Here is a 22,102-nt window from a genome sequence, read left to right as displayed (position 1 = left end):
GTGGCTGCCTGCCTGTCTATCCGTCTAGTTGCTGTGTATTGTGCAAAAGTGGCGCCTAGTTTTCTTTGGCATTTCTTTTTGTTTCAGCCATGTTGTCTTACAGCACATCTTTAGACGAGATAGTTTTATTTAAATAGGAAAAGTTTTTCACGCCGTATATTTCCTCACAAGAGACCTGGAGCTGTGATGACACAGGGATGAGAGGATTTCTTTATTTTCTTTAATGGAGCATGCAGTCAGATCAGCATTCATAGGATTTGTTGAAACCTATAGAATATCGCCAGACTTCACTGCATCATGGTGAACAGCCGATTTAAATATTTACAATCAATACGCAACGTTAAACAAGCAACAAGGACTTTTGGTGACGTGTGCCATGTTTGTGGTGTCAGCTGTAGGTGTCTGAAGGATACCGGGTAACGCTGCAACAACCACAGCTAAACAACAAACATAGCCTATATTTAATATAGATATATGTAATGTATATTAAATATATATATATATATATATATATATATATTAAATATATATTTTATATATATATATATATATATATATATTAAATATATATTTTATATATATATATATATATATATATATATTAAATATATTTTTATATATTAGATATATATATATTAAATATATTTTTATATATATATTTATATATAAATATTTATATTTATTGATATATATAAATATTTAAATATATATATATATATTAAATTTACAATAAATAAACTGCATTTAGTGCTTGTTTGCTTCACTCTTCAGCTGTGGTCGTTGCAGCTGGAGTTTGTTAATAAAGTTGTATAAAAAGACGACGAGACTAGTTTGAGGAGATTTTACAGATTTAGTCAGATTCCAGTCTAAATAGTTTTGCTCTACAGTAAAAGCATGAAGTGGACCAAAGAGTTTTAAGTTGCCTACATTTCTTAATGTTTTTTTGTGATGCCCAGAAAGTGTTTGTCTTTTATTTTCTTAATTCTTTGATCACCTTGATAGGAGACATGATGTTACGATAAATTATCAGATTATTGTTCTTGTCATAAAGTATAAATGAGGATTAGCCTGATGTATCACTTATTTATTTAATTGTTTTAAAATCTAAAATAGGATAACAAAATTACTATGGAATAAACAAAGTAAAATGACAACATAAAGAGTAATATTAGAAGTAAAATTCCATTTTCTGCTTTAATGCGATATATCGCAGGCTTTGTTTCTTTATCGCGGGGCATTCATGTTTAAATGAAAGGTTTTCCTTTTATCATATAATCTAGAATAATCTTTGTACAAACGGGTTGATTCAAACAGCATATATTTAAATAGATGGTTTTCAAAATAAAACATTTTATTGCAGTAATATTATTTCATTTCACAAGTAGGTCATAAAATTAAAATGATTACGGACTCTTGCTTCCAGAAGTTATTATAATTAATTAATTAAGTTCTGTGCATCATATTATTATTATTATGTCTCACAAAGTGTGTGTGTGTGTGTGTGTGTGTGTGAGAGAAATGTGTGCATGCCTTCCTCTGAGCCTTGCATGCCCTCCAGCAGCTGGACGTCCCGTGCAGTCCACTCGTCAGCCTTAAAACTAAATTGCAATTTGAAAAAAAAACGAACCCGCTTCAGATCCTTTCGCTCTTCATGTTTGAATCCAAATCTGTACAGTTTGTAAAAGGCAGCCATTTTCTTTCTTTTGCTTACAGATCTTTATGAATATATATATAATTGCACCATGTTGATGTGTGTACCTGTTAAGTATATTTATTTGAAAAGAGGAATAAATATTTCTGGACACAATTGAACTCTGTTTGTTTTGTTATAAATCATTCTCCCCTTTTTTAATATATATACTCGTGAGAGAGTTTCATGCACTAAGACTTTTATGCCAAATGCGTTTTTTTGCAGTATTTTTGCAATATTCTCCGAAAACGTGGGAACGTACAAAGAATTCTTCATTCTGTGAAGAAGCAAGAAGTCGACGAGTGTAACCGAGCAGACACGCAGCTCCTCGCTTTCATAGGAAAAGTTAAGTCTCATTCAAATGAAGTGAAATAATGAAATGAACACACGCTTGTTGTAATGTTTTATTTAAATGTTACTTTGTGTGTCAACACGTCACAAACACGAGAACCACAAAAACAGAAAGAGCTCAACAACAAAACGCACGAAGAGACACTCTGTACAAATCACTTACAAAACTTGCGTCTGTTAGAAATATAGACTTTTTTTTCTGAACATCGTTACAGAAATGTGAACACTGCAAAACAAACTCATATTAACACATTAAATGATGGGTCAAGTCTTAAAATCGATTTATTTTATCGTCTGATTTTGATGATTCCGTTACTTTCCAGAGTTTTTAAATACTTTTATGTTATAACAACAAATCTTCTGGAAATCTGAAAAAGATCAAAACAATTAAAACCCAACATTAAATAACTTGTTAATACGCAGAATATTTTGAATTGAACATCAAAACAACACAGATGTTTAGCTGTCTGGTTATTAATATTTACAGGATATTGATTGTGTTGAATCAACAGAGTGTGTGTGTGTGTGAGTGTGTGTGTGTGTGTGTGTGTGTATTTAGTTTAGCTTTGTCGCTTTACAGTCAAAAACCTCAAAAAGGAGTTTTTCAAGGATTATTCAGGTAATACATTTAAATAGTTTGTCTGCCAGCCTCCATGTTTGATAGAAGAGAAGAGAGTTCAATATTAAAAACTTATTAGACTTATTGAACTTTTGTAATCGGTCAGATTGTATTTGATATTTGTGATCGAACATCTGCGAGAGCTCTTACCTTATCTTATCTTGGGATAACTAATTAAAGAGTTGTGGCAGATTTACAGAGTAATCCTCGATGAAAAACTCCCCAAATGATCAAGAAACATTCATCACAACACCGTCTACACACTGTGGCTCTATAAAACACGGACTCTCTGAAGCAGCTCCTGCACGCAGCTCAGGCTTCACACACCAGAGAGTTTGTGCGATAACTTTTTCCATGTCAATATATTTGTAAAAGGTTTTTTTTTTGTCATGAAGTGTTTTGTTATGAACAGGCCGACTGTATATTAATGAGGATTGTAACATGTTGTTGTCCTGTTGATTATTCGTCACGCCACCAAAATATCAAACATGGTGATCAAACCTGATGAGCCCATCGAACGTATTATAATGATGCTGCAGCATTTTATGGCATTTGACCTCTAGGTTGATCGCACATAAATGGTCACAACCCGGTCGTTATGGAAGTGACTTGGGTGTTCTTCAAACCACGAGGCCTCATCGTGTCACCGGAAGCATTTAAACGTACCATCACTGGATTAGTTTAGATTATTTGATGTTGAACATCACGGTAACATGTATGCAACATGGCCAGAAGTGTTAAACGTGTGCTTATTTATTGCTGCAGTGTTGTCGTGTGGTGGAGCGGCCTGAGGGCGCGCTGCAGGATTAACATCTATGATGAAGAACTCGACTCTGCAGGAACTCTGCTGAACATTCAGGTATTTTCTCTAAACTCTCTACTGTGACTACAAACTTCTACATCAGTGATGATAAGAAACACAATAACTGATCGGTGTCAAAGTGCAGAGTGACGCTGTACAGTGAAGAGAGGGATTATGGGTAAGGGTGGAGCTCTCCCCCGGCGGCGGTGGCGGTCAGGCGCTGTTCGTCGCTGTTGGTGTGAACGGTGAAGCTGCTGTGGCGGCTGCCCCAGTCGTAGCAGTCTGAGGAAAGACTGTCAGAGAGACGAGAACACGTCATTCAGCTGCTTTAACCATTCATACATCATTATAATTATAATTAGTATTCTTTCTTAGGTGATACCTATATATATGTTCAGTGTTGGACACATCTACTCGAGTAGGAAAATGTACTGAAATACATATGTTTTAATTAGTTGATTTACTCCACTACATCTGAGATAAATATTGTATTTTTTACAATACATGTATTTAATCAAACTTAATATAATGACGTTATTATAGGTTAAGATTCAACTTTATTGAACTCGGGGGGGGGGGGGGGGGGGGGGCAGTATATTAAGTAATTAAAACAAGCTTCATGTTTATCAGCTGTAACATTAAAGTGATTATATATATATAAATATAAAGATATAATATTATTAAATATATAATATATATATATATATATATATATATAAATACATACATAAATACATATATAAATACACATATACATAAATATATTAATATATATATGTGTATTTATATAAATACATATATATATAAATATATATAAAAATACATATATATATATATAAATACATATATATATATAAATATATATATATATATATATATATATATATATATGTGTATTTATATATATATATATTTATATATATAAAAATATATATATATATATAATATAAATGAATATAATATATATAAATACACACATATATAAATATATATGTGTATTTATAAATATATCTATATATAAAATACATATATATATATAAATACATATGTATAAATACATATATATTTATATATATGTATATGTATTTATACATATGTACTTTTATATATTTATATATAGAGAGAGATATTTATATATATAAAAATATATCATTGTAAAAAATAAAAAATTTACTTTGGTTCTTAAACTATATTTTGATGCTAATACTCTTCTACTTTTACTTGTTACTGTGGTATTAGTATTTTCACTGAAGTAAAAGATCTGAGTACTTCTTCCACTATTGAACATCTTATATCTCCAGATATTATGAACAAGCTTCGTAAGAAATTATAATCAAAACCCTGTAGTGGAAGGACTCAAAACAATTATACAAAATATAAATAAACAGAAGAGAGATATCATATCTATCTGTTCATTGAAATAATAATAAATATAATAAAATTGACTGATAGCACGCATACATATACTGAATATAGCTGCTTTTATGAAATTAAATTCAGAAATACCGATACATCAGAGACATGGTGACATCAGTGACGGTGTTCTTACCTCGCTGATGCATTCTGGGGAGGAATGCTCCACGCCAGGTCATCGTCACTGTCGTACCGACGAGGGTTGTCAAAGAAATATCCTCTGGAGGAGAGAACGTGGTTTGGTATCCCAGCAGTGCTCTGTGGAGAATAAATAAACACACTGCTGATAAGATGTGTGGGTGAAGTACTCACTATATGAGACATCAGAATTGTAAAGTGGTGAAAACTTTTACTGTTTACTAACTTCATTCATGTATTAGAAAAAAGACTGAGTTTACAGGTGGAGCAAAAGAAAGTGGATCTAACAAAAGTCTGAACCAAGATAGTGGACCGACTGACACACTGACGTTGTCGTCCCTAGCGCCACGCTGCGGCTTAAAAACAACCAGGTGTGAGTGTTGCAGAGGTCAGAGGTCACCTGACCCCGCCAAGAGGACTGACCCTTTCTTGAGGCGGCCGCCGGACCCTGAAGAAGAAGACGACCAGCGAGGTGGGCAGCAGCTCCCAGACGAACAGAATCACCCCGAACACGATGTAACCAGCGTCTCCCAGCGACGACCGCAAGTCCGCCTGGAGACACACAGACAGCGTTGGAATGTAACAAAGTACTTTTACTCAAGTACACATTTGAGCTACTTTTGTACTTTATTTCCATGTTATGCTACTTTATACTTTTCCTCCACGACATTAGTCTGACAGCTTCAGTTCCTCCCTGTCCAGTGTGAAGCCTGTATCTCCAGATGTGTGGAGTGTTTGTGATACACTGTGTGATGAAGTGTTCCTTTATGTGTTGAGAAGATTCTCCTCCTCCTCCAGATAAATAAAGTGTTTAAAAAGCCTCTTGGATCAGCTGTAAAATGCATCGTCACAAAGCTGAAAACAGGCTGTTTTTGTGAGGAGCTCATGAAAAGTAGACTTTTTAGAGACACGTGGTTCTCACAGGACAGAGACGCTACAAACATATGATGATCTTATAGAATATGATGCATTGATGGAGATTACACTACCAACAGGATGTAAAGGAGGGAACATTAGAACAACCTTAAACATGTACAGCAGTAACACACAACACACACATTAATGCAGCAGGAATATTAATCCAGAAGCATCACATGTACTGAACCTCACAGGGAACATCTCACTGCACGTACTTTAACGACATGCAGCTGATGATACTCACATTGTTAGTGCTTTATGGTAGTAAAGGATCTGAATTCTTCTTTAAGGGGTAAGCTCACCTGGTCTGAGACGTTGTACCAGTCGTAGTCGAAGGAGTTGATGGTCTCGATGTTGGTGAGGGCGAGCACCACCAGGTTGTAACAGGCTCGCGATGCGTACAGCAGCACCACCATGATGCCAATCAGAGTCACCTGACACACCGACGTCCCCTGCACACACAGGGACATACAGGTACATCTTTATACTTCATGTGTGTGCTGCGTGATGGGACTCTCACAGATGTGTCCTGTGTCAGTGATGCTGATAAAGACCATGATGTGAGGTTGAAAGCTCAGGTAAGTTAGTAAGTGGAACTAAGATTTCAGTCACTTCGAGCTTCAGAAACCTGCGGCGACGTCACAGATACGACTTCCATATTTTATACAGTCTTTGGGTTTAATTCTAAAGGTCTAAGAATACTGGGGGGGGGCAGCAAAAACAAACTCTTGCCATTTTTAATGACAAAATAAGGCAATAATTGGCCTTTTTCCATCGTTCTAGGAGCAACCGTGATGTGATTTTATGATGAGGAGTCTGAACTTCATCTAACGGCTCCCTGTAGCAATTCTTCAAACTGACACGCTTCCACAAAATGCCATAAATGACCTTTTGTCTAGTTTAGTTGAAGCCTTTTGATGAACGGTCGGTGTCAAACTCACATTTTCTGTGACTACTTCATAATAAAAGTCCCCCAGTTAAATGCTTTTAATGTGAAACTGCAGCAGGAGGAAATGTCTGGTTTGCATCAGCAGTAACTTAATGCAGCATTTCTTTCATAATATTGCAATTAAATAAATATTGCAATACTTTCCTCAGTGGGCCAAAGACACTGCAGACATTTGTTTAAATGAAAACCTTTGGGATTATTTCTTCTGTCTCCAGAGACACTTGTGACGTTACCTTTGACTCCAGGTAGATGTTGGCCAGCGACATCTTGGCGACCTTGTAGAGGCAGACGGACAGCGAGACGGCGCAGAGGACGAACAGGCTGTCGTTGATGGTGACCCTCACCAGCACGATGGTCTTCACGTCCGCCGCTGTCATTTTGACCAGCAGGGCACAGACCAGATTAACCACCAGGAAGAGAAGACTGACGCCAAAGAAGACCAGGTACAGAGGAAGTCTGGAGGAGACAGCAGAGTCACGCACCTTCTACCACCTTTCATGTTGGAGAGTTTCATTGTGGAAACAGAGGAACTTTCTTCAGTCTGAATGTTTGAAGAAGAGGTTACCTGTATTTGAGCAGTGCAGGTGTGTACTTGGACTTCGCCTTAAAGTAAACCTGTGAGGGGAAACAATGACAGACTGATTACACACAACAAGATGTTACTTTAGATCAATCTGGGCTGTGATCGAATGGTAAAAAGAAATGGCGTACTTTGTCTTTGACGGCAGTTTCAGTTGTAGAAACAACGTTTAGGTGGGGTTAACAATGAGGGCACCACCTTCTTACACACCTACATCTATTCAAAGTTTGTTGTAACTCTTAAATCAACATTAACTGGCAAATATCTGGACGGTTTAAGTCGTTTTTTACGTCTCCAGGTTCTCAAATGTTGAGATTTGCTGCTCTTCCTTTTAATAACGTAAATACTAATTGTGATGTTTTAATAATAATGTTGAGGTTTGGACTAAACACACATTGTGAAGGAGTCACATGATTGTGATCATTTCTCACTATTTTCACTATTTTCTTACAAACCAATCAATCGATTAATGGAGAAAACAATCAGCACATTAATCCATAATGAGAATATTATATAACTCCAACAGTAACATCCTGCTTTCACATTCATGCACGAGGAATAATAATCTAATGATATGATATATAATAGTATTCAGGGGACATACTTAATACTTAAAGCACATATCCAGTGCAGGACTTCAGCTCTAAACGAGTATTACAGTCTGATATTAGTACTTTCAGCTAAGTAAACGATGTGAATACTTCCTCCACTACTTCTCTCAGAGCCCGTCTGCAGATCGTTTCATCGATCCGTCTCCTCTCTGACTGAAGGTGCCCTCATTAAGGAAATAAGACACCGTGGTGTTCGGTTGGAAAAATAACCTGCGTCATCTCAGCTCTCGGGAACAAGTGTTGTAAAGCTGCTGCTGAAGAGGCTCGTTTCTATCATGTCTTTATTATCTGGTCTATTTCTGAAACCGCCAGCTGCTGTGGATGAATGGATGAATGGATGAGGAGGAGGAGAGGCAGCTGCTGCACGGATCATCCCCCAAAACACTGCACGCAGTCCAACGCTATACGATTCATCCAACGATGGGATGGTTGACGTTACTTCTTCTCGTGTTAGTTGACGTTCAAACCAAAACAAAGACGGCTGAAAGACTTCAGGTAGCTCAGGTGGTGGAGAGAGAGAGAGGGTGGTAGAAGTGTCCTTAAGCAAAACACTGATCTCCACTTTTCTCTCAAACCAGTTTGTCCTGACAAACTTAAAGTGGGTCGAACTTTTTTCGGCTGTCAGTGCAGACAAACGTCCCCATTAGCCCTGAGTGTGTCTCAACACGCGTGTGTTCAGTAAGAACTGTTTCACAATCAGCCGCCAAGATCTTTCATGTGGCTTCTCACCTCGTTAGTTACCCTAACCCCAAACTGCCCCTTTACATTAACCTTTAAGTAGCATTTAGGCTAGCTACAAACACTTGTGTGTGTCAAACCCGAGACTGTTTCACGGCGGTTGGAGAGTTATTAACTTAAAACAGCCGGTACAGCTGCGTCCATCTTATCCAGGCTTGAAACTTTTTTGCTGCCTTCTCTCTGTAGCTAATTGTTCACGGCTGTAGCTGCATAGTGTCTCCACACTCTCACCTACCAAGCTCTGACTGCTTGATAGACATAACTGTCAATAAGCACAACAGCACGTTTGAATCACTGAACAATTCAGAGGTCTGTAAGCAGGCTGGCGTGACGAGTGTCTGATTTATTTGGTATCTTTGAATGCTTTAGGATCTGGACTCGAGTTATTTTTAGGTTTTCGGGACAATACCTGGCTGCACGACGAGTTCACGACGAGACAAGTCCATATTGACGGACACAGTGATACATGCAGCAGCGTTAGAGAGGTAGAAGACAAACAAGCTTTTCACTGCCCTCTCTGGTCGAATGTTTTAAGACTGCTGCAGCACTGATGGGTGTGGTCAGAGGTGTGCTCTGTTGCACCTGTAACCACAACACACCCTGGAGTACACGTCTACATCACTGCGGCGAGTTAAAGCACTGCTGCTATCTCTAAAGAACATCGTGCACCAGACTTTCTGTCTCCTCCACCAGTTCCTCCTCCTCACCTGTGCGCAGTAGAGGTTCATGAGGCTGAGCGTGAAGAACTGGAGGCAGACGGGGAAGCAGTAGAGCAGCCAGAAGGCGAACGGTCCGAGTGCGTTGGCGGTCACACAGTCTCTGAAGTAGAAGGAGAAGAGGAGGGCTCGCAGGGCGGCCCACAGCAGACACAGGAACAGGAAGGCCGTCTGGTAGCTGAAGCGCTTGTGTCGGTATCTCAGAACCAGCCAGAGCTGGGCGTAGACGAAGGCGAAGAGCAGAGAGTAGAAGATGGTGTAGGCGATGGTCAGACCCAGCTTCACGTAGGGGGGTATGGCCGGCGTGATGGTGGGAGGGGGAGGGAAGTGGGAGCCGTTACCGGCATGCTGCTGCTCCTGTGCCGGGTTCCACTCCATCGCCTCCCCATTCATCCCCCTGTGTTCTCCACAGGAGAGGGGGTTAAAGACGGAGCTGCAGCCTCTGATCTCTGGGCGAAGAAGCAGAAGAAACGTGTCTCAGCTCGTTAGACGGATCCTTCACATCCATCGACTCTCCTCCAGACACACGGCCTGACTCACAGAGAGGAGGAGGAGGAGGAGGAGAGACACCACCCCTCTTTTTGCCGGTGCCTGGTGGAGAGCTATTGGTGGCTGTTGTTCACGTGATCACACTCCCCAGCAGGCGATTGGCTGAGCAGGAGGTGTGATGCTGCAGAGAGGAGAGGAAGGTGGAGAGATGGATCTGGAAGGAGAGAGAGGTAAACCGGGAACTGCGGTCCCACCCACCACACACACACACACACACACAGACACACACATACACACACGCGCACACACTTTGTCACAGCAGCATCATACAGGCGGCTTCGACTGTTACTGTTTTTTTATGGCCAGTATCAGACAGATACTGGTGGCTGCAGTTACTCACAGACGTGGTTAGTGAAGTGTGTTATTTTAGTAAATAATGTTTCAATGCTTTTATGATTTTTTTATTAAAACAATTGTATGAATGAATGAATAAACTAATGAACAACCGTTCAACGTATTTATTTACCACTTCAGCTGTGTCTTTAAATGTAAAAATCACCCCCAAATTCTTTTAATATAAAAAATATGAAGTGTTTTTTAGAGCTTAGCGTCTAAAACAAGATTTAGATTTCACATTTTTTTGCAACCGGTGCAATACTGACGAGTAAGAACTGTAGGAAATCTAGAAGAGCATCACATTCATCCTGTCAGACGGGAGTATGAATGAAAGGTCAGTATTGACCCTGATATCAGTCCAACCCGAATATAACCCTCCTCCTCCTCCTCCTCCTCCTCCTCCTCTTCTCTCTGCAGTTCTCTGCTTTTACATAACAGGCTGTTAGATAATAGAGGATGCTGTGCAGCTCGTCCCAACACGCTGAAGATACACGCTCCATTTTTATCCACCGCTCTGCTTCTGTATTTCACTTTCCTGCAGAGAGATGACGTAGATTTTAACCAAATAGTAAAGATATTTCTCTCAGATCATCTTCAGGATGAAAAAAAAGATGAATTTACAAGTTATGTTTATTATTATTTATATTCATATTTTACAGTATGTGCAGGTTATAGTTTTTATACACATTCTGTTATGTAACTGTACGCAGTGGTGGAAAGTAAATTTCAAAGTCACACCTTGTTGGATAGTAAATAGTGCGAATGAGAAGTAATGTGTGTGTGACGTAGCATTAAAACCAAATGTTCCAGAGAGCTTTTCTGCTGTGCTGCCAGAACTTAATGCATCCGGACATGAACATTAATATTGTAAAGCTCAGAGACGATTCGGGGAACTTATTTCGACACCGGCTGCAAACCCACTGAACTCCAAGTTTAACAAGTTTCAACAGGATATAAAAATAACAAGTTTTTAAGCAGTAGCACTAGAGTTCAGATTCTTTACTATATAAGGTAGTAACACAACTTACAGAAATACAGTACAATTAAACAGAAAATATGGTGATGTAAAAGTACTCATAAAATGTTCCCTGTCAGTGTTTTATTACATGTGATGCTTCTGGATTAATATTCCTGCTGCATTAATGTGTGTGTTGTGTGTTACTGCTGTACATGTTTAAGGTTGTTCTAATGTTCCCTCCTTTACATCCTGTTGGTAGTGTAATCTCCATCAATGCATCATATTCTATAAGATCATCATATGTTTGTAGCGTCTCTGTCCTGTGAGAACCACGTGTCTCTAAAAAGTCTACTTTTCATGAGCTCCTCACAAAAACAGCCTGTTTTCAGCTTTGTGACGATGCATTTTACAGCTGATCCAAGAGGCTTTTTAAACACTTTATTTATCTGGAGGAGGAGGAGGAATCTTCTCAACACATAAAGGAACGACTTCATCACACAGTGTATCACAAACACTCCACACATCTGGAGATACAGGCTTCACACTGGACAGGGAGGGGAAACTGTGATCTGAAAAATTGTAAAGAAGTAGTAAAAAGTCAAATGTTTACCTCCTGAAGTATAAAGTAGCATTACATGGAAATGCTCAAATACAAGCACCTTGGATTTGTGTTTCAGTACTTGAGTTACTTCCCAACACTGATCAGGAAACTATAAAAGGTATAAAAGGGAAATGGAAGAGAGGATTTGATGGAAGAAGATGAAGAAAGGATGAAAATGGAGGGAAAAGAGAGGAAGTAACTGTGCAGTTAGACTCAGTGTCCACAAGATGGCGACAGTGCGCTGCTGCAGAACATCTGGAAAAGTGTTGAGCTTTAATTAAACCACAGAAAACCTGCTGAACCTCAACGTCTCCATAATAAGGTTGTATTGTGATGGATTGTAATGTAAAACATAATATTCCTGTGATTTTAAACTGTAATACTGATAAATGAAGTCATATAAAAACACAGTTTAATTAAAATATAATAAGTGTGAAAGAAAACTCTTCTGTTTTTCATTTCATTTTTGGTTTTATTTGAAAATATTTTTTGGACTATCCATCCATCCATCGTCCCTTCTCCAGGCCACATCCGCCAGCTCCAACTGGGGGATCCCGAGGCGTTCCCAGTGAGGAGATATAATCTCTCCACAGAGTCCTGGGTCTTCCCCGGGGTCTCTTCCCAGCTGGACGTGCCTGGAACACCTCCCTAGGGAGGCGGCCAGGTAGGCATCCTTACTAGATGCCCGAACCACCTCAACTGGCTCCTTTCAACGTAAAGGAGCAGCGGCTCTACTCCGAATATCTCACAGATGGCTGAGCTTCTCACCCTATCTCTAAGGGAGACGCCAGCCACCCGTCTGAGAAAACCCATTTCGGCCGCTTGTACCTGTGATCTCGTTCTTTCGGTCATAACCCAGCCTTCATGACCATAGGTGAGGGTAGGAACGAAGATCGCCCGGAAGATCGAGAGCTTTGCCTTCTGGCTCAGCTCTCTTTTCGTCACAACGGTGCGGTAAAGCGAATGTAATACCGCCCCCGCTGCTCCGATTCTCCGGCCAATCTCTCGCTTCATCGTGCCCTCACTCACGAACAAGACCCCGAGGTACTTGAACTCCTTCACTTGGGGTAAGTAGGCAATCCACTGGTTTCCTGCTGAGAGCCATGGCCTCAGATTTTGAGGTGCTGATCCTCAACCCAACCACTTCACACTCGGCTGCGAACCGATAAAGTGACTGCTGAATGCCATGCGATGACGCCATCAGGACCACATCATCTGCAAAGAGCGATGAGATCCTCAGGCCACCGAACTGCAACCCCTCTCCTCCACGACTACGCCTCGATATCCTGGCCATGAAAATTACAAACAGGATTGGTGATAAAGTGCAGCCCTGGCGGAGGCCAACATTCACTGGAAACGAGTCCGATTACTGCCGAGTATCCGGACACAACTCTTGCTTTGGGCGTACAGGGATTGGATGGCCCTCAGAAGTGACCCCCTCACCCCATACTCCCGCAGCACCTCCCACAGTATCACCCGGGGGACCCGGTCATACGCCTTCTCCAGATCCACAAAACACATGTAGACCGGTTGGGCGTACTCCCAGGCCCCTCCAGGATCCTTGGAGTAGACTTTACCGGGGAGGCTGAGAAGTGTGATACCCCTGTAGTTGGCACACACTCTCTGGTCCCCCTTTTTGAATAGGGGAACCACCACCCTGTTCTGCCACCCCCTAGGCACTGTCCCAGACTTCCACGCAATGTTGACGAGACGTGTCAACCAAGACAGCCCCTCAACACCCAATGCCTTCAGCATTTCTGGACGGATCTCATCAACCCCTGCGGCTTTGCCACTGTGGAGTTGTTTGACTACCTCAGTGACTTCCAACAGGGAAATTGACGATGGTCCCCTCCTTCCACCGCCCGATAAAGTTCTCAGTCAAAGTCAGCAGGGTCCCTTGCTGTACACAGCTTGGATGGTTCCCTGCTTCCCCCTCCTGAGGTTCCGGACGGTTTTCCAGAAGCACCTTGGTGCCGACCGAAAATCCTTCTCCATAGCTTCTCCAAACTTCTCCCACACCCGCTGCTTTGCCTCTGCCGTGCCACCCTTCGAGTCCGTCGGTACCCTGCAACTGTTTCCAGAGTCCTCCCGGATAACATAATCCGGAAGGACTCCTTCTTCAGTCGGATGGCTTCCCTAACCGAGGGTCGAGGGTTACCGCCCCTTGAGGCATCTAAGACCTTGAGACCACAGCTCTTCACCGCAGCTTTAGCAATAGAGGTCTGATGTCTGAAAAGCTCCACCAAAGGTGTGAGTTGAAGATCTCCCGGACAGGATCTTCCTCCAGACGTTCCCAGTTCACCCGCACTACCCGTTTGGGCTTACCAGGTCTGTCCAGAGTCTTCCCCCACCCCTTGATCCAACTCACCACCAGATGGTGATCAGTTGACAGCTCCGCCCCTCTCTTCACCCGAGTGTCCAAAACATGCGGCCTCAGATCAGATGATACATCACAAAATCGATCATTGACCTTTTTAGATTATTAATACAAACATAACTCACCTAAACAAATGTTCTATGTATTATTTTAGATTACTCTACCCAGTAATTACATTTACTTCCACATGTACCAGTTGTACAATTTATTTGATGAACACACTTATTAATTATTATAAGCCAATAATATATTCTTATTGTCTATTGTGTCATCATGCATAATGAGCAGAGGTGGAGTACCACCAACACACAAGTACCTCAAAACTGTACTTAAGTAAATATACTTAGTTACTCTCCACCACTGATAATGAGTACTTTTACTTTTGGTACTTTAAGTATATATTTTTGATGCTTTTACTTGCAGTACTTTTACTTGTAACAGTATATTTCTACACTGTAGTATTGCTACTTGTATTTAAATTAAGATCTGAATACTTCTTCCACTGACTGACTTACTGGCTCAAGAATAATGTTTATACATTGAGACCTTTATTTTGAAGGGAAAGTCATGTATTTGTTACTTATACGCCCCTCCGGGCAGTTACTCCCGCTGTTCCCTGCATCCATCCATCCCTCCCTCCCGCGTCTCCATCCCCTCAGTCCACCGCTGTGCGCCGCTGTATCGGCTGTTCGTGTTGCCCGCTGCTCTCACCTCATTCCCGGCTTTCTTCACTGGGGAACACCGCTGGTTCTTACTGTGTCCGTGGAGCATTATGGAGAAGATGAGTCCCCGGTACCGGAGCTGGCTGTGGTTCTGCTCGTGCTTGCTGAGCCTGAGTGTTTTGACCCGGGCTCTGGAGCTGGAGCAGCTGTTTGAGTTCGGAGAAGAAGCCGGAGACCAGCAGCTGCATCCCGGCTCGGACTCCACCGCCGAGCTGTCCCTCAACGGATCTCTGTTCTTCTTCGGCGACACCTTCGACAAAGTTTATGTGAGTTCAACATCCCGCTGATGGCGTGTTTCATGAGAAAGACACCAGATTTAATCATGAAGTTCATTCATCAATGTTGGAAAAAGTGCTCAAGAATGAATGGAGAAAAAAAGCTGCAGAACATTGAGTAAAAATCCAACTTGGTTTCGGCTGTAAAGTCGATCAACTCCAGTAAAAACTAAAATAAGTGAGTTTCAACAAGTTATGAAAAATCAGCTTTACAGAAATAAAACAATGTCTAGTCCAACTTAAAGGACTGAAACTTTTTCTCAGTTAATCATTCCGACACATGTTCATCTCCAGATCTCATCATGAAACAGACAATAGCAGATATTTCTTATTTTCTATTTGATAACTAACATAATGAACCACTTATAAAACGTATGATTGACACAAGGAACATAATCTAAACATTTTTAAACCTAAAAATCTCTTATATAAGTAATATATAGGTTATAAAGGTTAATTCTGGCATGTGCCTGACTGAGATAACTTAGGTAATTAATTGCCATTTTTAAATTAGGATATATTTAAGGGGATTTTGGCATTCATTTATATATTATATATATTTATGAGCGATCTTTTGTTATTTAGCCTCCTCTTCATTCTCCTCTTTACACACTTGTATTTAATTATTGATTATTTATCCAGGTGTCTTGATTGATCAGTCTGTTAAGTGATGCAATCTTTTCTTGTCTCTGCTTTGTTTGTTGACACCTGATGAGGTTTCTGTTCACTCAGTGATTGAAGCGTCACCTCCTTTTAATTCTTACACTTCAAACTAACACTTCAAATCCTTTCAGGTCTCACATTTTCCCATTTGAACAACTATAAAAACATTATTTTGCTCTTCTTACTCCCACAACTTCCACTGTTAATGCAACTTTAACTGCAGTTAGGGCTGCACAATATGTTTTCCTTTTATCGTAATTGAGATGTAAACTTGTGCGATAAACTGCGATATCGCAAGTTTTTATACTTTAAACTGTTAAACACCTGAACTGGTACTAACGTCTTACTGGACGTCCGTCAGTCTTTCACCTTCACTTCAATGATTCTAAGTTTTATTTCGTCTGCAGCTTTAATTTCCACTTAAATGTAAATGTTTCCCCAGTGATCACACTCTTGATTGAGCAGTTTGATGAATGTCTTTGAGTCTGCTCTGTTTGTTTGTTCACACCTGATAAGCTTTTCTATTGGCTCTTAATCACCTCCACACATTTTAAAACCGTTTACAAAATAAGAGTCCTCGGTGTTTGTGCTCCTGCTGATTTGGTTTTACATCCACATCAGTCCCGCTGGAGTGTTTGATTTGTGATGATTGTGATGACATGTTGAAGTGTCGGTGGTGTGAACAGACAGGTGTGTGTGTGTGTGTGTGTGTGTGTGTGTGTGTGTGTGTGTGTGTGTGTGTGTGTGTGTGTGTGTGTGTGTGTGTTTGTTCAGTTCTCTCAGAGAGACGGAGGTGTTGGATTCTCTGTGTGAATATGAGAACAGAGGCTGGAATGTGAGTCAATTAAAAGCCAACACAAATAAGCCTTTCATCAAGCCGACCCACACACACACACACACACACACACACACACACACACACACACACACACACACACACACACACACACACACTGAATGCATTCCTCGGGTCATGTGACAGATAATCCAGATTGTAGCATCTACATTCGCTGTGAAACACGTTTCCAACGTACCGAATCGCAATTTCTTTTTTTAAATTCAACTTTGTTTTTATTGTCTTGAGTGGTGAAAGAAAAGTTAAGTGTAAACCTTTCTCTGAACAGAGCTGGTTTACCAACTGCCTCGGCCCCACACCCTGGGGAGCCCCCAGAAGCCCCAGCTAGATTGTCAGTTGTTTGATTCAATGCAAACTTATGTATTAAAGTAGAATATCAACCTAATTGTCGATTTTAATAAAACTTTGTGGAAGGGTGTAGCATGGGCCACAGAAGAACTCCTTAAAATTTCCAGCAGATCCAATTCACGGGGTGTTATTGCGACGGAGGGTGTCACATGCTGTACAGATTGTAAAGCCCCCTGAAGCAAATGTGTGATATTGGGATATATAAATAAAAAAGACTCGACTAATTGTTCAACATATCAACACAAAACCTGTGTACGTCGCCACCTAGTGGCCAAAAAGCAAAGTGCAGATTGTAGTGGAACTCAGGGAGCATGTTGGAAAACGTATCAAAATGTTATTAAATAATTTTTCTTTTTCTTTGTGAGTATGTTTGTTACAGTATCGCTCCATCAGTGCACTTATTGTATAATTTCCTGTTAGCATAAAATGGTAAAGTGTAGATACATGTGCGACGGACTATTTCTTCTTTCACTACTTTTTTGATTCATTTGCTCAGAATCTAAACAATTTACTCCAGCAGCTGAACCTCGTCAACACCCTGATACATCCACACACACACACACACACACACACACACACACACACACACACACACACACACACACACACACACACACACACACTCAGTGTTTTTCAGTCCCTTCACCATTTGTTCCCCGTCCTGTTAAAACAACCGGACCACACAGATCACTCTGTGTCTCTACAGGAAGTGACTGGGACATCACGAAGGTCGCCTTCATGTTCCTCGTTATTTCACACGCTGCAGGCAGAACTTCTTTAACTCTGAGCAGACATGTCGATGTAGACTACACACAGACGTGAGTTTGTTGTTGGAGGATGAATGAGTTCAACAGTGTTCACATACAGGACAGGAAGTGTGTGGATGCTGGCGTCCTGCTGGTTTTACCCCACGAGCTGATGAATCTCTCCGTCCAACACTTTGGTCCACAGAGTGATTTTCGTTGCGATTGTCAGTTTCCAAAACAAATATTAAATCTGTAAACACAAGGACTTTCTCTCGATAGACTACAGTCAAATAACAGCTCTTACAGGACCTGACTGTTTTCTCTGTTATGGACACTATTTAATACTTCAGAGAGGAAGAACCCCTTTTATTTTGAAATCTGTTATTCCATGTCATTTTCTTCTAGCACCATCCCAAATACAAACCTTATATTTTTAACTATATGGTCACATATGCGTGTTTTGCCACCGTTAGGATGAAGACATGCTGAGGTATGTTAAATAAATTATGATTATTTGGTTAGTGGATAAGTCTAGTGATATTATGTTTTTCTTATTGTCCACAAATCTCATGTTCAGATTCAAACCAACAGTGAGCTTCACTGCTGCTCTGACATGTTCCTTGTTTTGACTCAATCACACACACACACACACACACACACACACACACACACACACACACACACACACACACACACACACACACACACACACACACACACTGTCCTGCTTCAACAAATACTCACTGGAGCACCAAATATGGATTAATCCGCCGCATTTCAGCATCTCATTAAACATTTTATTATTTTATTTTGTTAGAACGTCCAACAACAATTTGTTATAATGGAGACTTTCAGAATAAAATGCCTCTAAGCTTCCTCTGCTGCTCCTGCAGTGTGAAGCTCTAATTGGTTGCTGTGAGTCTACAGTCCATAAAGCCCCCCACCCCCCTCTTTAAAGTCTCTAACTACCCCCTCAACTTGAGTGACATCCTGTTGGTCCCCAGTAATTATCCAGCGACGCTCCTCAATCTTTCTTTTATACATTCAAACTGACGTCAGGTTAGAAAACACAGCAGTGTTGATAGTGAAATAAAACGTAATGGCTCGGCTCCAGCTGCTGCTGTTGAGGGGGTTCAGTCCTCTGCAGGAAGTGGAGTGTCCTCCATAGAGTTGGCACATCTGGAAGGTATAGACGCGAGACATCTGTCCTCTGAAACCAGATGGCGGCGCTCAGTGTGTTTCCTCCCTCCGCTGTTCTCACACTGATAATGATGATCTCAGGGGTCGGACATGTGTGATGTCAGCGACGTCCTGGCAAGTTTCCACTGCGGAGTACATGTGATCTCACTGCTGCAGGTCCTCAAACACTGCATGTATTATTACATGTACGAACTGGTTATTTACTGCGGAAAATATGAGTCCAACATGGAGACATACCGAAACCTTTTCACATAGTTTTCTTGCTTGTTTTAAGGAACATACAAATTACATGTACTTTATGTTCCAGCTGACAATTCTGATGTTTTCTTTTGATGGATTCCTTTCCCCCCAGGCAGCCAATGGTTTCATTACGTTACGTTACGTTATAACTGTGCGGTAATGCACTGATTTTATTTCCTGAAATAAAATCCTGGTGGTGAAAAATGTTGCGTGCATTACGTGCGGCTACAGCTGACCACTATAAATCTTTTATTCATCGTCTAATTGATTAATTATTAAATTATCTGTTAATTATTTATAATGTCTGAAAAAGCCCATCTGACCAAAAGTCCAAAACTCAAAGTTATTTAGTTCAATGTGACATGACAAAGAGTTTAAGAAGAGCAAAACCTTCACACTGATGTGCGTCTCGTCTGTCCAGAAGCTAAACGTTTGAGATCCGTCCTCCTCCTGGTCAACCTGTGAACTTCTCAAAGCTTCGGGAGTGTCGTTAGCTGTTAGCTTGTTTTCCGCTCGGACAAAAGACTTCCTGCGCTGCAGCTCGAGTGTCTGCGGCTCTGCAGGCGTCTTCTCTAAAGTCAGATACCTGCTGGGAGACGCAGGCCTTTCACCCACATGCTGGTGTCATTCATGCGTCTCTCTGGAGGAAGTCTCTGCGATGAAAAGCTCCCCTGAAGAGCCGTCTGTGCTGAACCCCTCGAGGCTTTACAGAGGCAGCCGAGCAGGACGGCTTTTCCTCTCTGGCTCTTATTTCATCTCCTCTCTCATCTCGCACCATCATCTCAAACTCACATAGCACTTCTTTCATGTTTTCAGAGAGCTGAGGCGTTGACCTTTGACCTCTCTGCTGCTGGTTGGTTGTAAATATTTATGTTACCTGCATCTCCTCTGCTCAGGTAGAGTCATTTCCTCCTGTCTAGGGTTCAAACATATATTTTAAACACTGCATTCAGCACAGTCTGTCAGGATTATACGGGACTATATGTTTATGTTCGGAGATATCGGGGTCGGTTTGGAGGACGGCTCTAAATACTGCAATTCCCATGAGCCTCGGCTGCTATGGAGAAGAAGTCGGTCAGATCCCAGCGTCGGAAAGTGAACTGACTTTAAACTGTTGAAGGTTTTTATCGGGTTTAATCTTGAGCTTCAGTAGAGTCTGAAGATGTGCGATTGGATGTTTGTCCCTGATGTTGGGAGTCGTAGTTCTTCAGGTTTTATGTCCTCAGGCTTCGTGTGTTTGACTTTGTTAATCAAAGACCAGATGTTTTCTAACACAGTTGTTCGTCTTTTGTTCTGATAGATCAGAGAGAACTGTCGCTATACATGAAGCAGGCTTTTCCTGCAGGAACCCTGGAGACCCAAAATAAAATGAAACGTTTAGAAAAACGTTACCTTTTAGACGGAAATGTTGCCTTTTGAAAACGCTCGGTTTCACATTTGTTTGGTTTGTGTCCTGCACATTTGTTGTTAGCTGGAGTCACGTGTTGAAATCCAGCGGCCAAGAAATGGAGAGTTTCCATTTGCTGTTTTTGAACTGAATTTTAATTTGGTAAATGTATGAAAACAACCAATCAGAGCAGAGCAGTCTCTAACGCAGCGTCTATCCCTGATCAAATATGAATTCTGTCACTACATCGTCTGTTTCTCGCTTCAAATGTTTTCAGAAAAGCGAGTAGAGTAAGAGAACGTTCGCTCCAGCCGGTGGGCACCGCTTGGTTTTGCCTTTTTGTTTTTATCCGGGCGCCTTAGAATGTTGCAGACGTCATCAGGAGCGCTCGGGGAAGGCAGAGAAACATGATTGTGTCGTGTCGTTTGAGAAAAGTCACTTTTAATAAAGTTACCAACTACAGCTAACTTTGAATGATGAAGAAGATCCCAAGAACTTTGACTCTTAAACACTTAAAGGGGAACACCACCTCCTAAATAAATCTCCCTGGCCTAAGGGAAGCTAAATCAATATTTGTGAACATAAACTCTCTCCCAAACCCAGAAACCAGAGAAGTCTCAAACTTGTGACGTCATTAAGTGTAAAGTATAAAGCTTCATCAACAATGAATGGGAGGCTGATCATTTATGGACCCACAGAAAGTTTGTTTTCCTAAATGAGTTTTATTCTATTGTATTGTTCTCAGTAGTGAAACAGAAAATGTCCCCAGACACTGAAAACTTTCCCCTCGCTGCTCTGTGTCGTCAATACCAGATTTCCCAATGCATTGTCAATGGAGCCGTGCCTGTATACTTGATGGCATCACACATTTGAGTTTTAGCGCTCTGGTTTTTGGATTTAGAAGCGAGTTGTTCATGTTTGCTAATATTTTCGGACTGTCTCAGACCACAAGAATAACATGTACGATTAATTAATTGTAATTGTTAAAATGGGACTTTAAAGACGAGAAGAGGAGGTTTTAGGGACGTCTCCGTGCAGAACAGCTGTTTTCTCTCGTCCCGGCTGCTTGACAGCACAATGTACAAAACATGCTGAGATAACATGGAGGAATGTAAGATACACAGTTTATGTCTGGAGCTGCGGAGGAGCCAAACATGGACCTCACATTGTATGGAAGGAAACGTTCTCTCTGTCCTCCACAGCAGCCCCGACATGTCTCTCTTCTGCTTCTTCTTCTGCTTCTGCTTCTTCTTCTTCTTCTTCTTCTTCTTCTTCTTCTTCTTCTTCTTCTTCTTCTTCTTCTTCTTCTTCTTCTGCTT

At 40.9% G+C, this 22,102-nt stretch overlaps 2 protein-coding genes across 2 annotated transcripts in view; one reads left to right on the top strand and one right to left on the bottom strand.

Annotated features, from left to right (window-relative positions):
• Positions 1-2,081: 2,081 nt before the first annotated feature.
• Positions 2,082-10,195, bottom strand: gpr137bb (G protein-coupled receptor 137Bb). The gene is made up of 7 exons (XM_029428163.1): positions 9,517-10,195; positions 7,446-7,495; positions 7,114-7,336; positions 6,234-6,383; positions 5,437-5,565; positions 5,012-5,133; positions 2,082-3,755 (listed from the first exon to the last, which is right to left on the bottom strand). Exons 1-7 carry the CDS (start codon positions 9,916-9,918, stop codon positions 3,635-3,637), a joined length of 1,197 nt encoding a protein of 398 aa, XP_029284023.1. The 5' UTR covers positions 9,919-10,195; the 3' UTR covers positions 2,082-3,634.
• A 4,789-nt stretch (positions 10,196-14,984) lies between these two features.
• Positions 14,985-22,102, top strand: part of LOC115025039 (nidogen-1-like) — a 29,948-nt gene continuing 22,830 nt past the window's right edge. The window contains 1 exon segment of the mRNA XM_029457065.1: positions 14,985-15,334. Coding sequence (XP_029312925.1) covers positions 15,119-15,334 — 216 coding nt within the window. The 5' untranslated portion in view covers positions 14,985-15,118.

Source organism: Cottoperca gobio, chromosome 1 (assembly GCF_900634415.1).
Source record: "Cottoperca gobio chromosome 1, fCotGob3.1, whole genome shotgun sequence".
In the NCBI taxonomy this organism is placed as follows: Eukaryota; Metazoa; Chordata; class Actinopteri; order Perciformes; family Bovichtidae; genus Cottoperca; species Cottoperca gobio.
The sequence above is the reverse complement of the archived record's forward strand: the minus strand, read 5'-3'. Positions and strand labels throughout refer to the sequence as shown.

Bases quoted from the DNA above. Each gene is read 5' to 3' on its own strand.
- gpr137bb (XM_029428163.1), bottom strand. From the start codon at position 9,918: ATGAATGGGGAGGCGATGGAGTGGAACCCGGCACAGGAGCAGCAGCAT. The intron at 7,337-7,445 runs GTAACCTCTTCT...TGTCTCCTCCAG, and splicing joins CCTGCACTGCTCAAATACAG to ACTTCCTCTGTACCTGGTCT. The intron at 6,384-7,113 runs GTAACGTCACAA...CTGTGTGTGCAG, and splicing joins ACATCTACCTGGAGTCAAAG to GGGACGTCGGTGTGTCAGGT.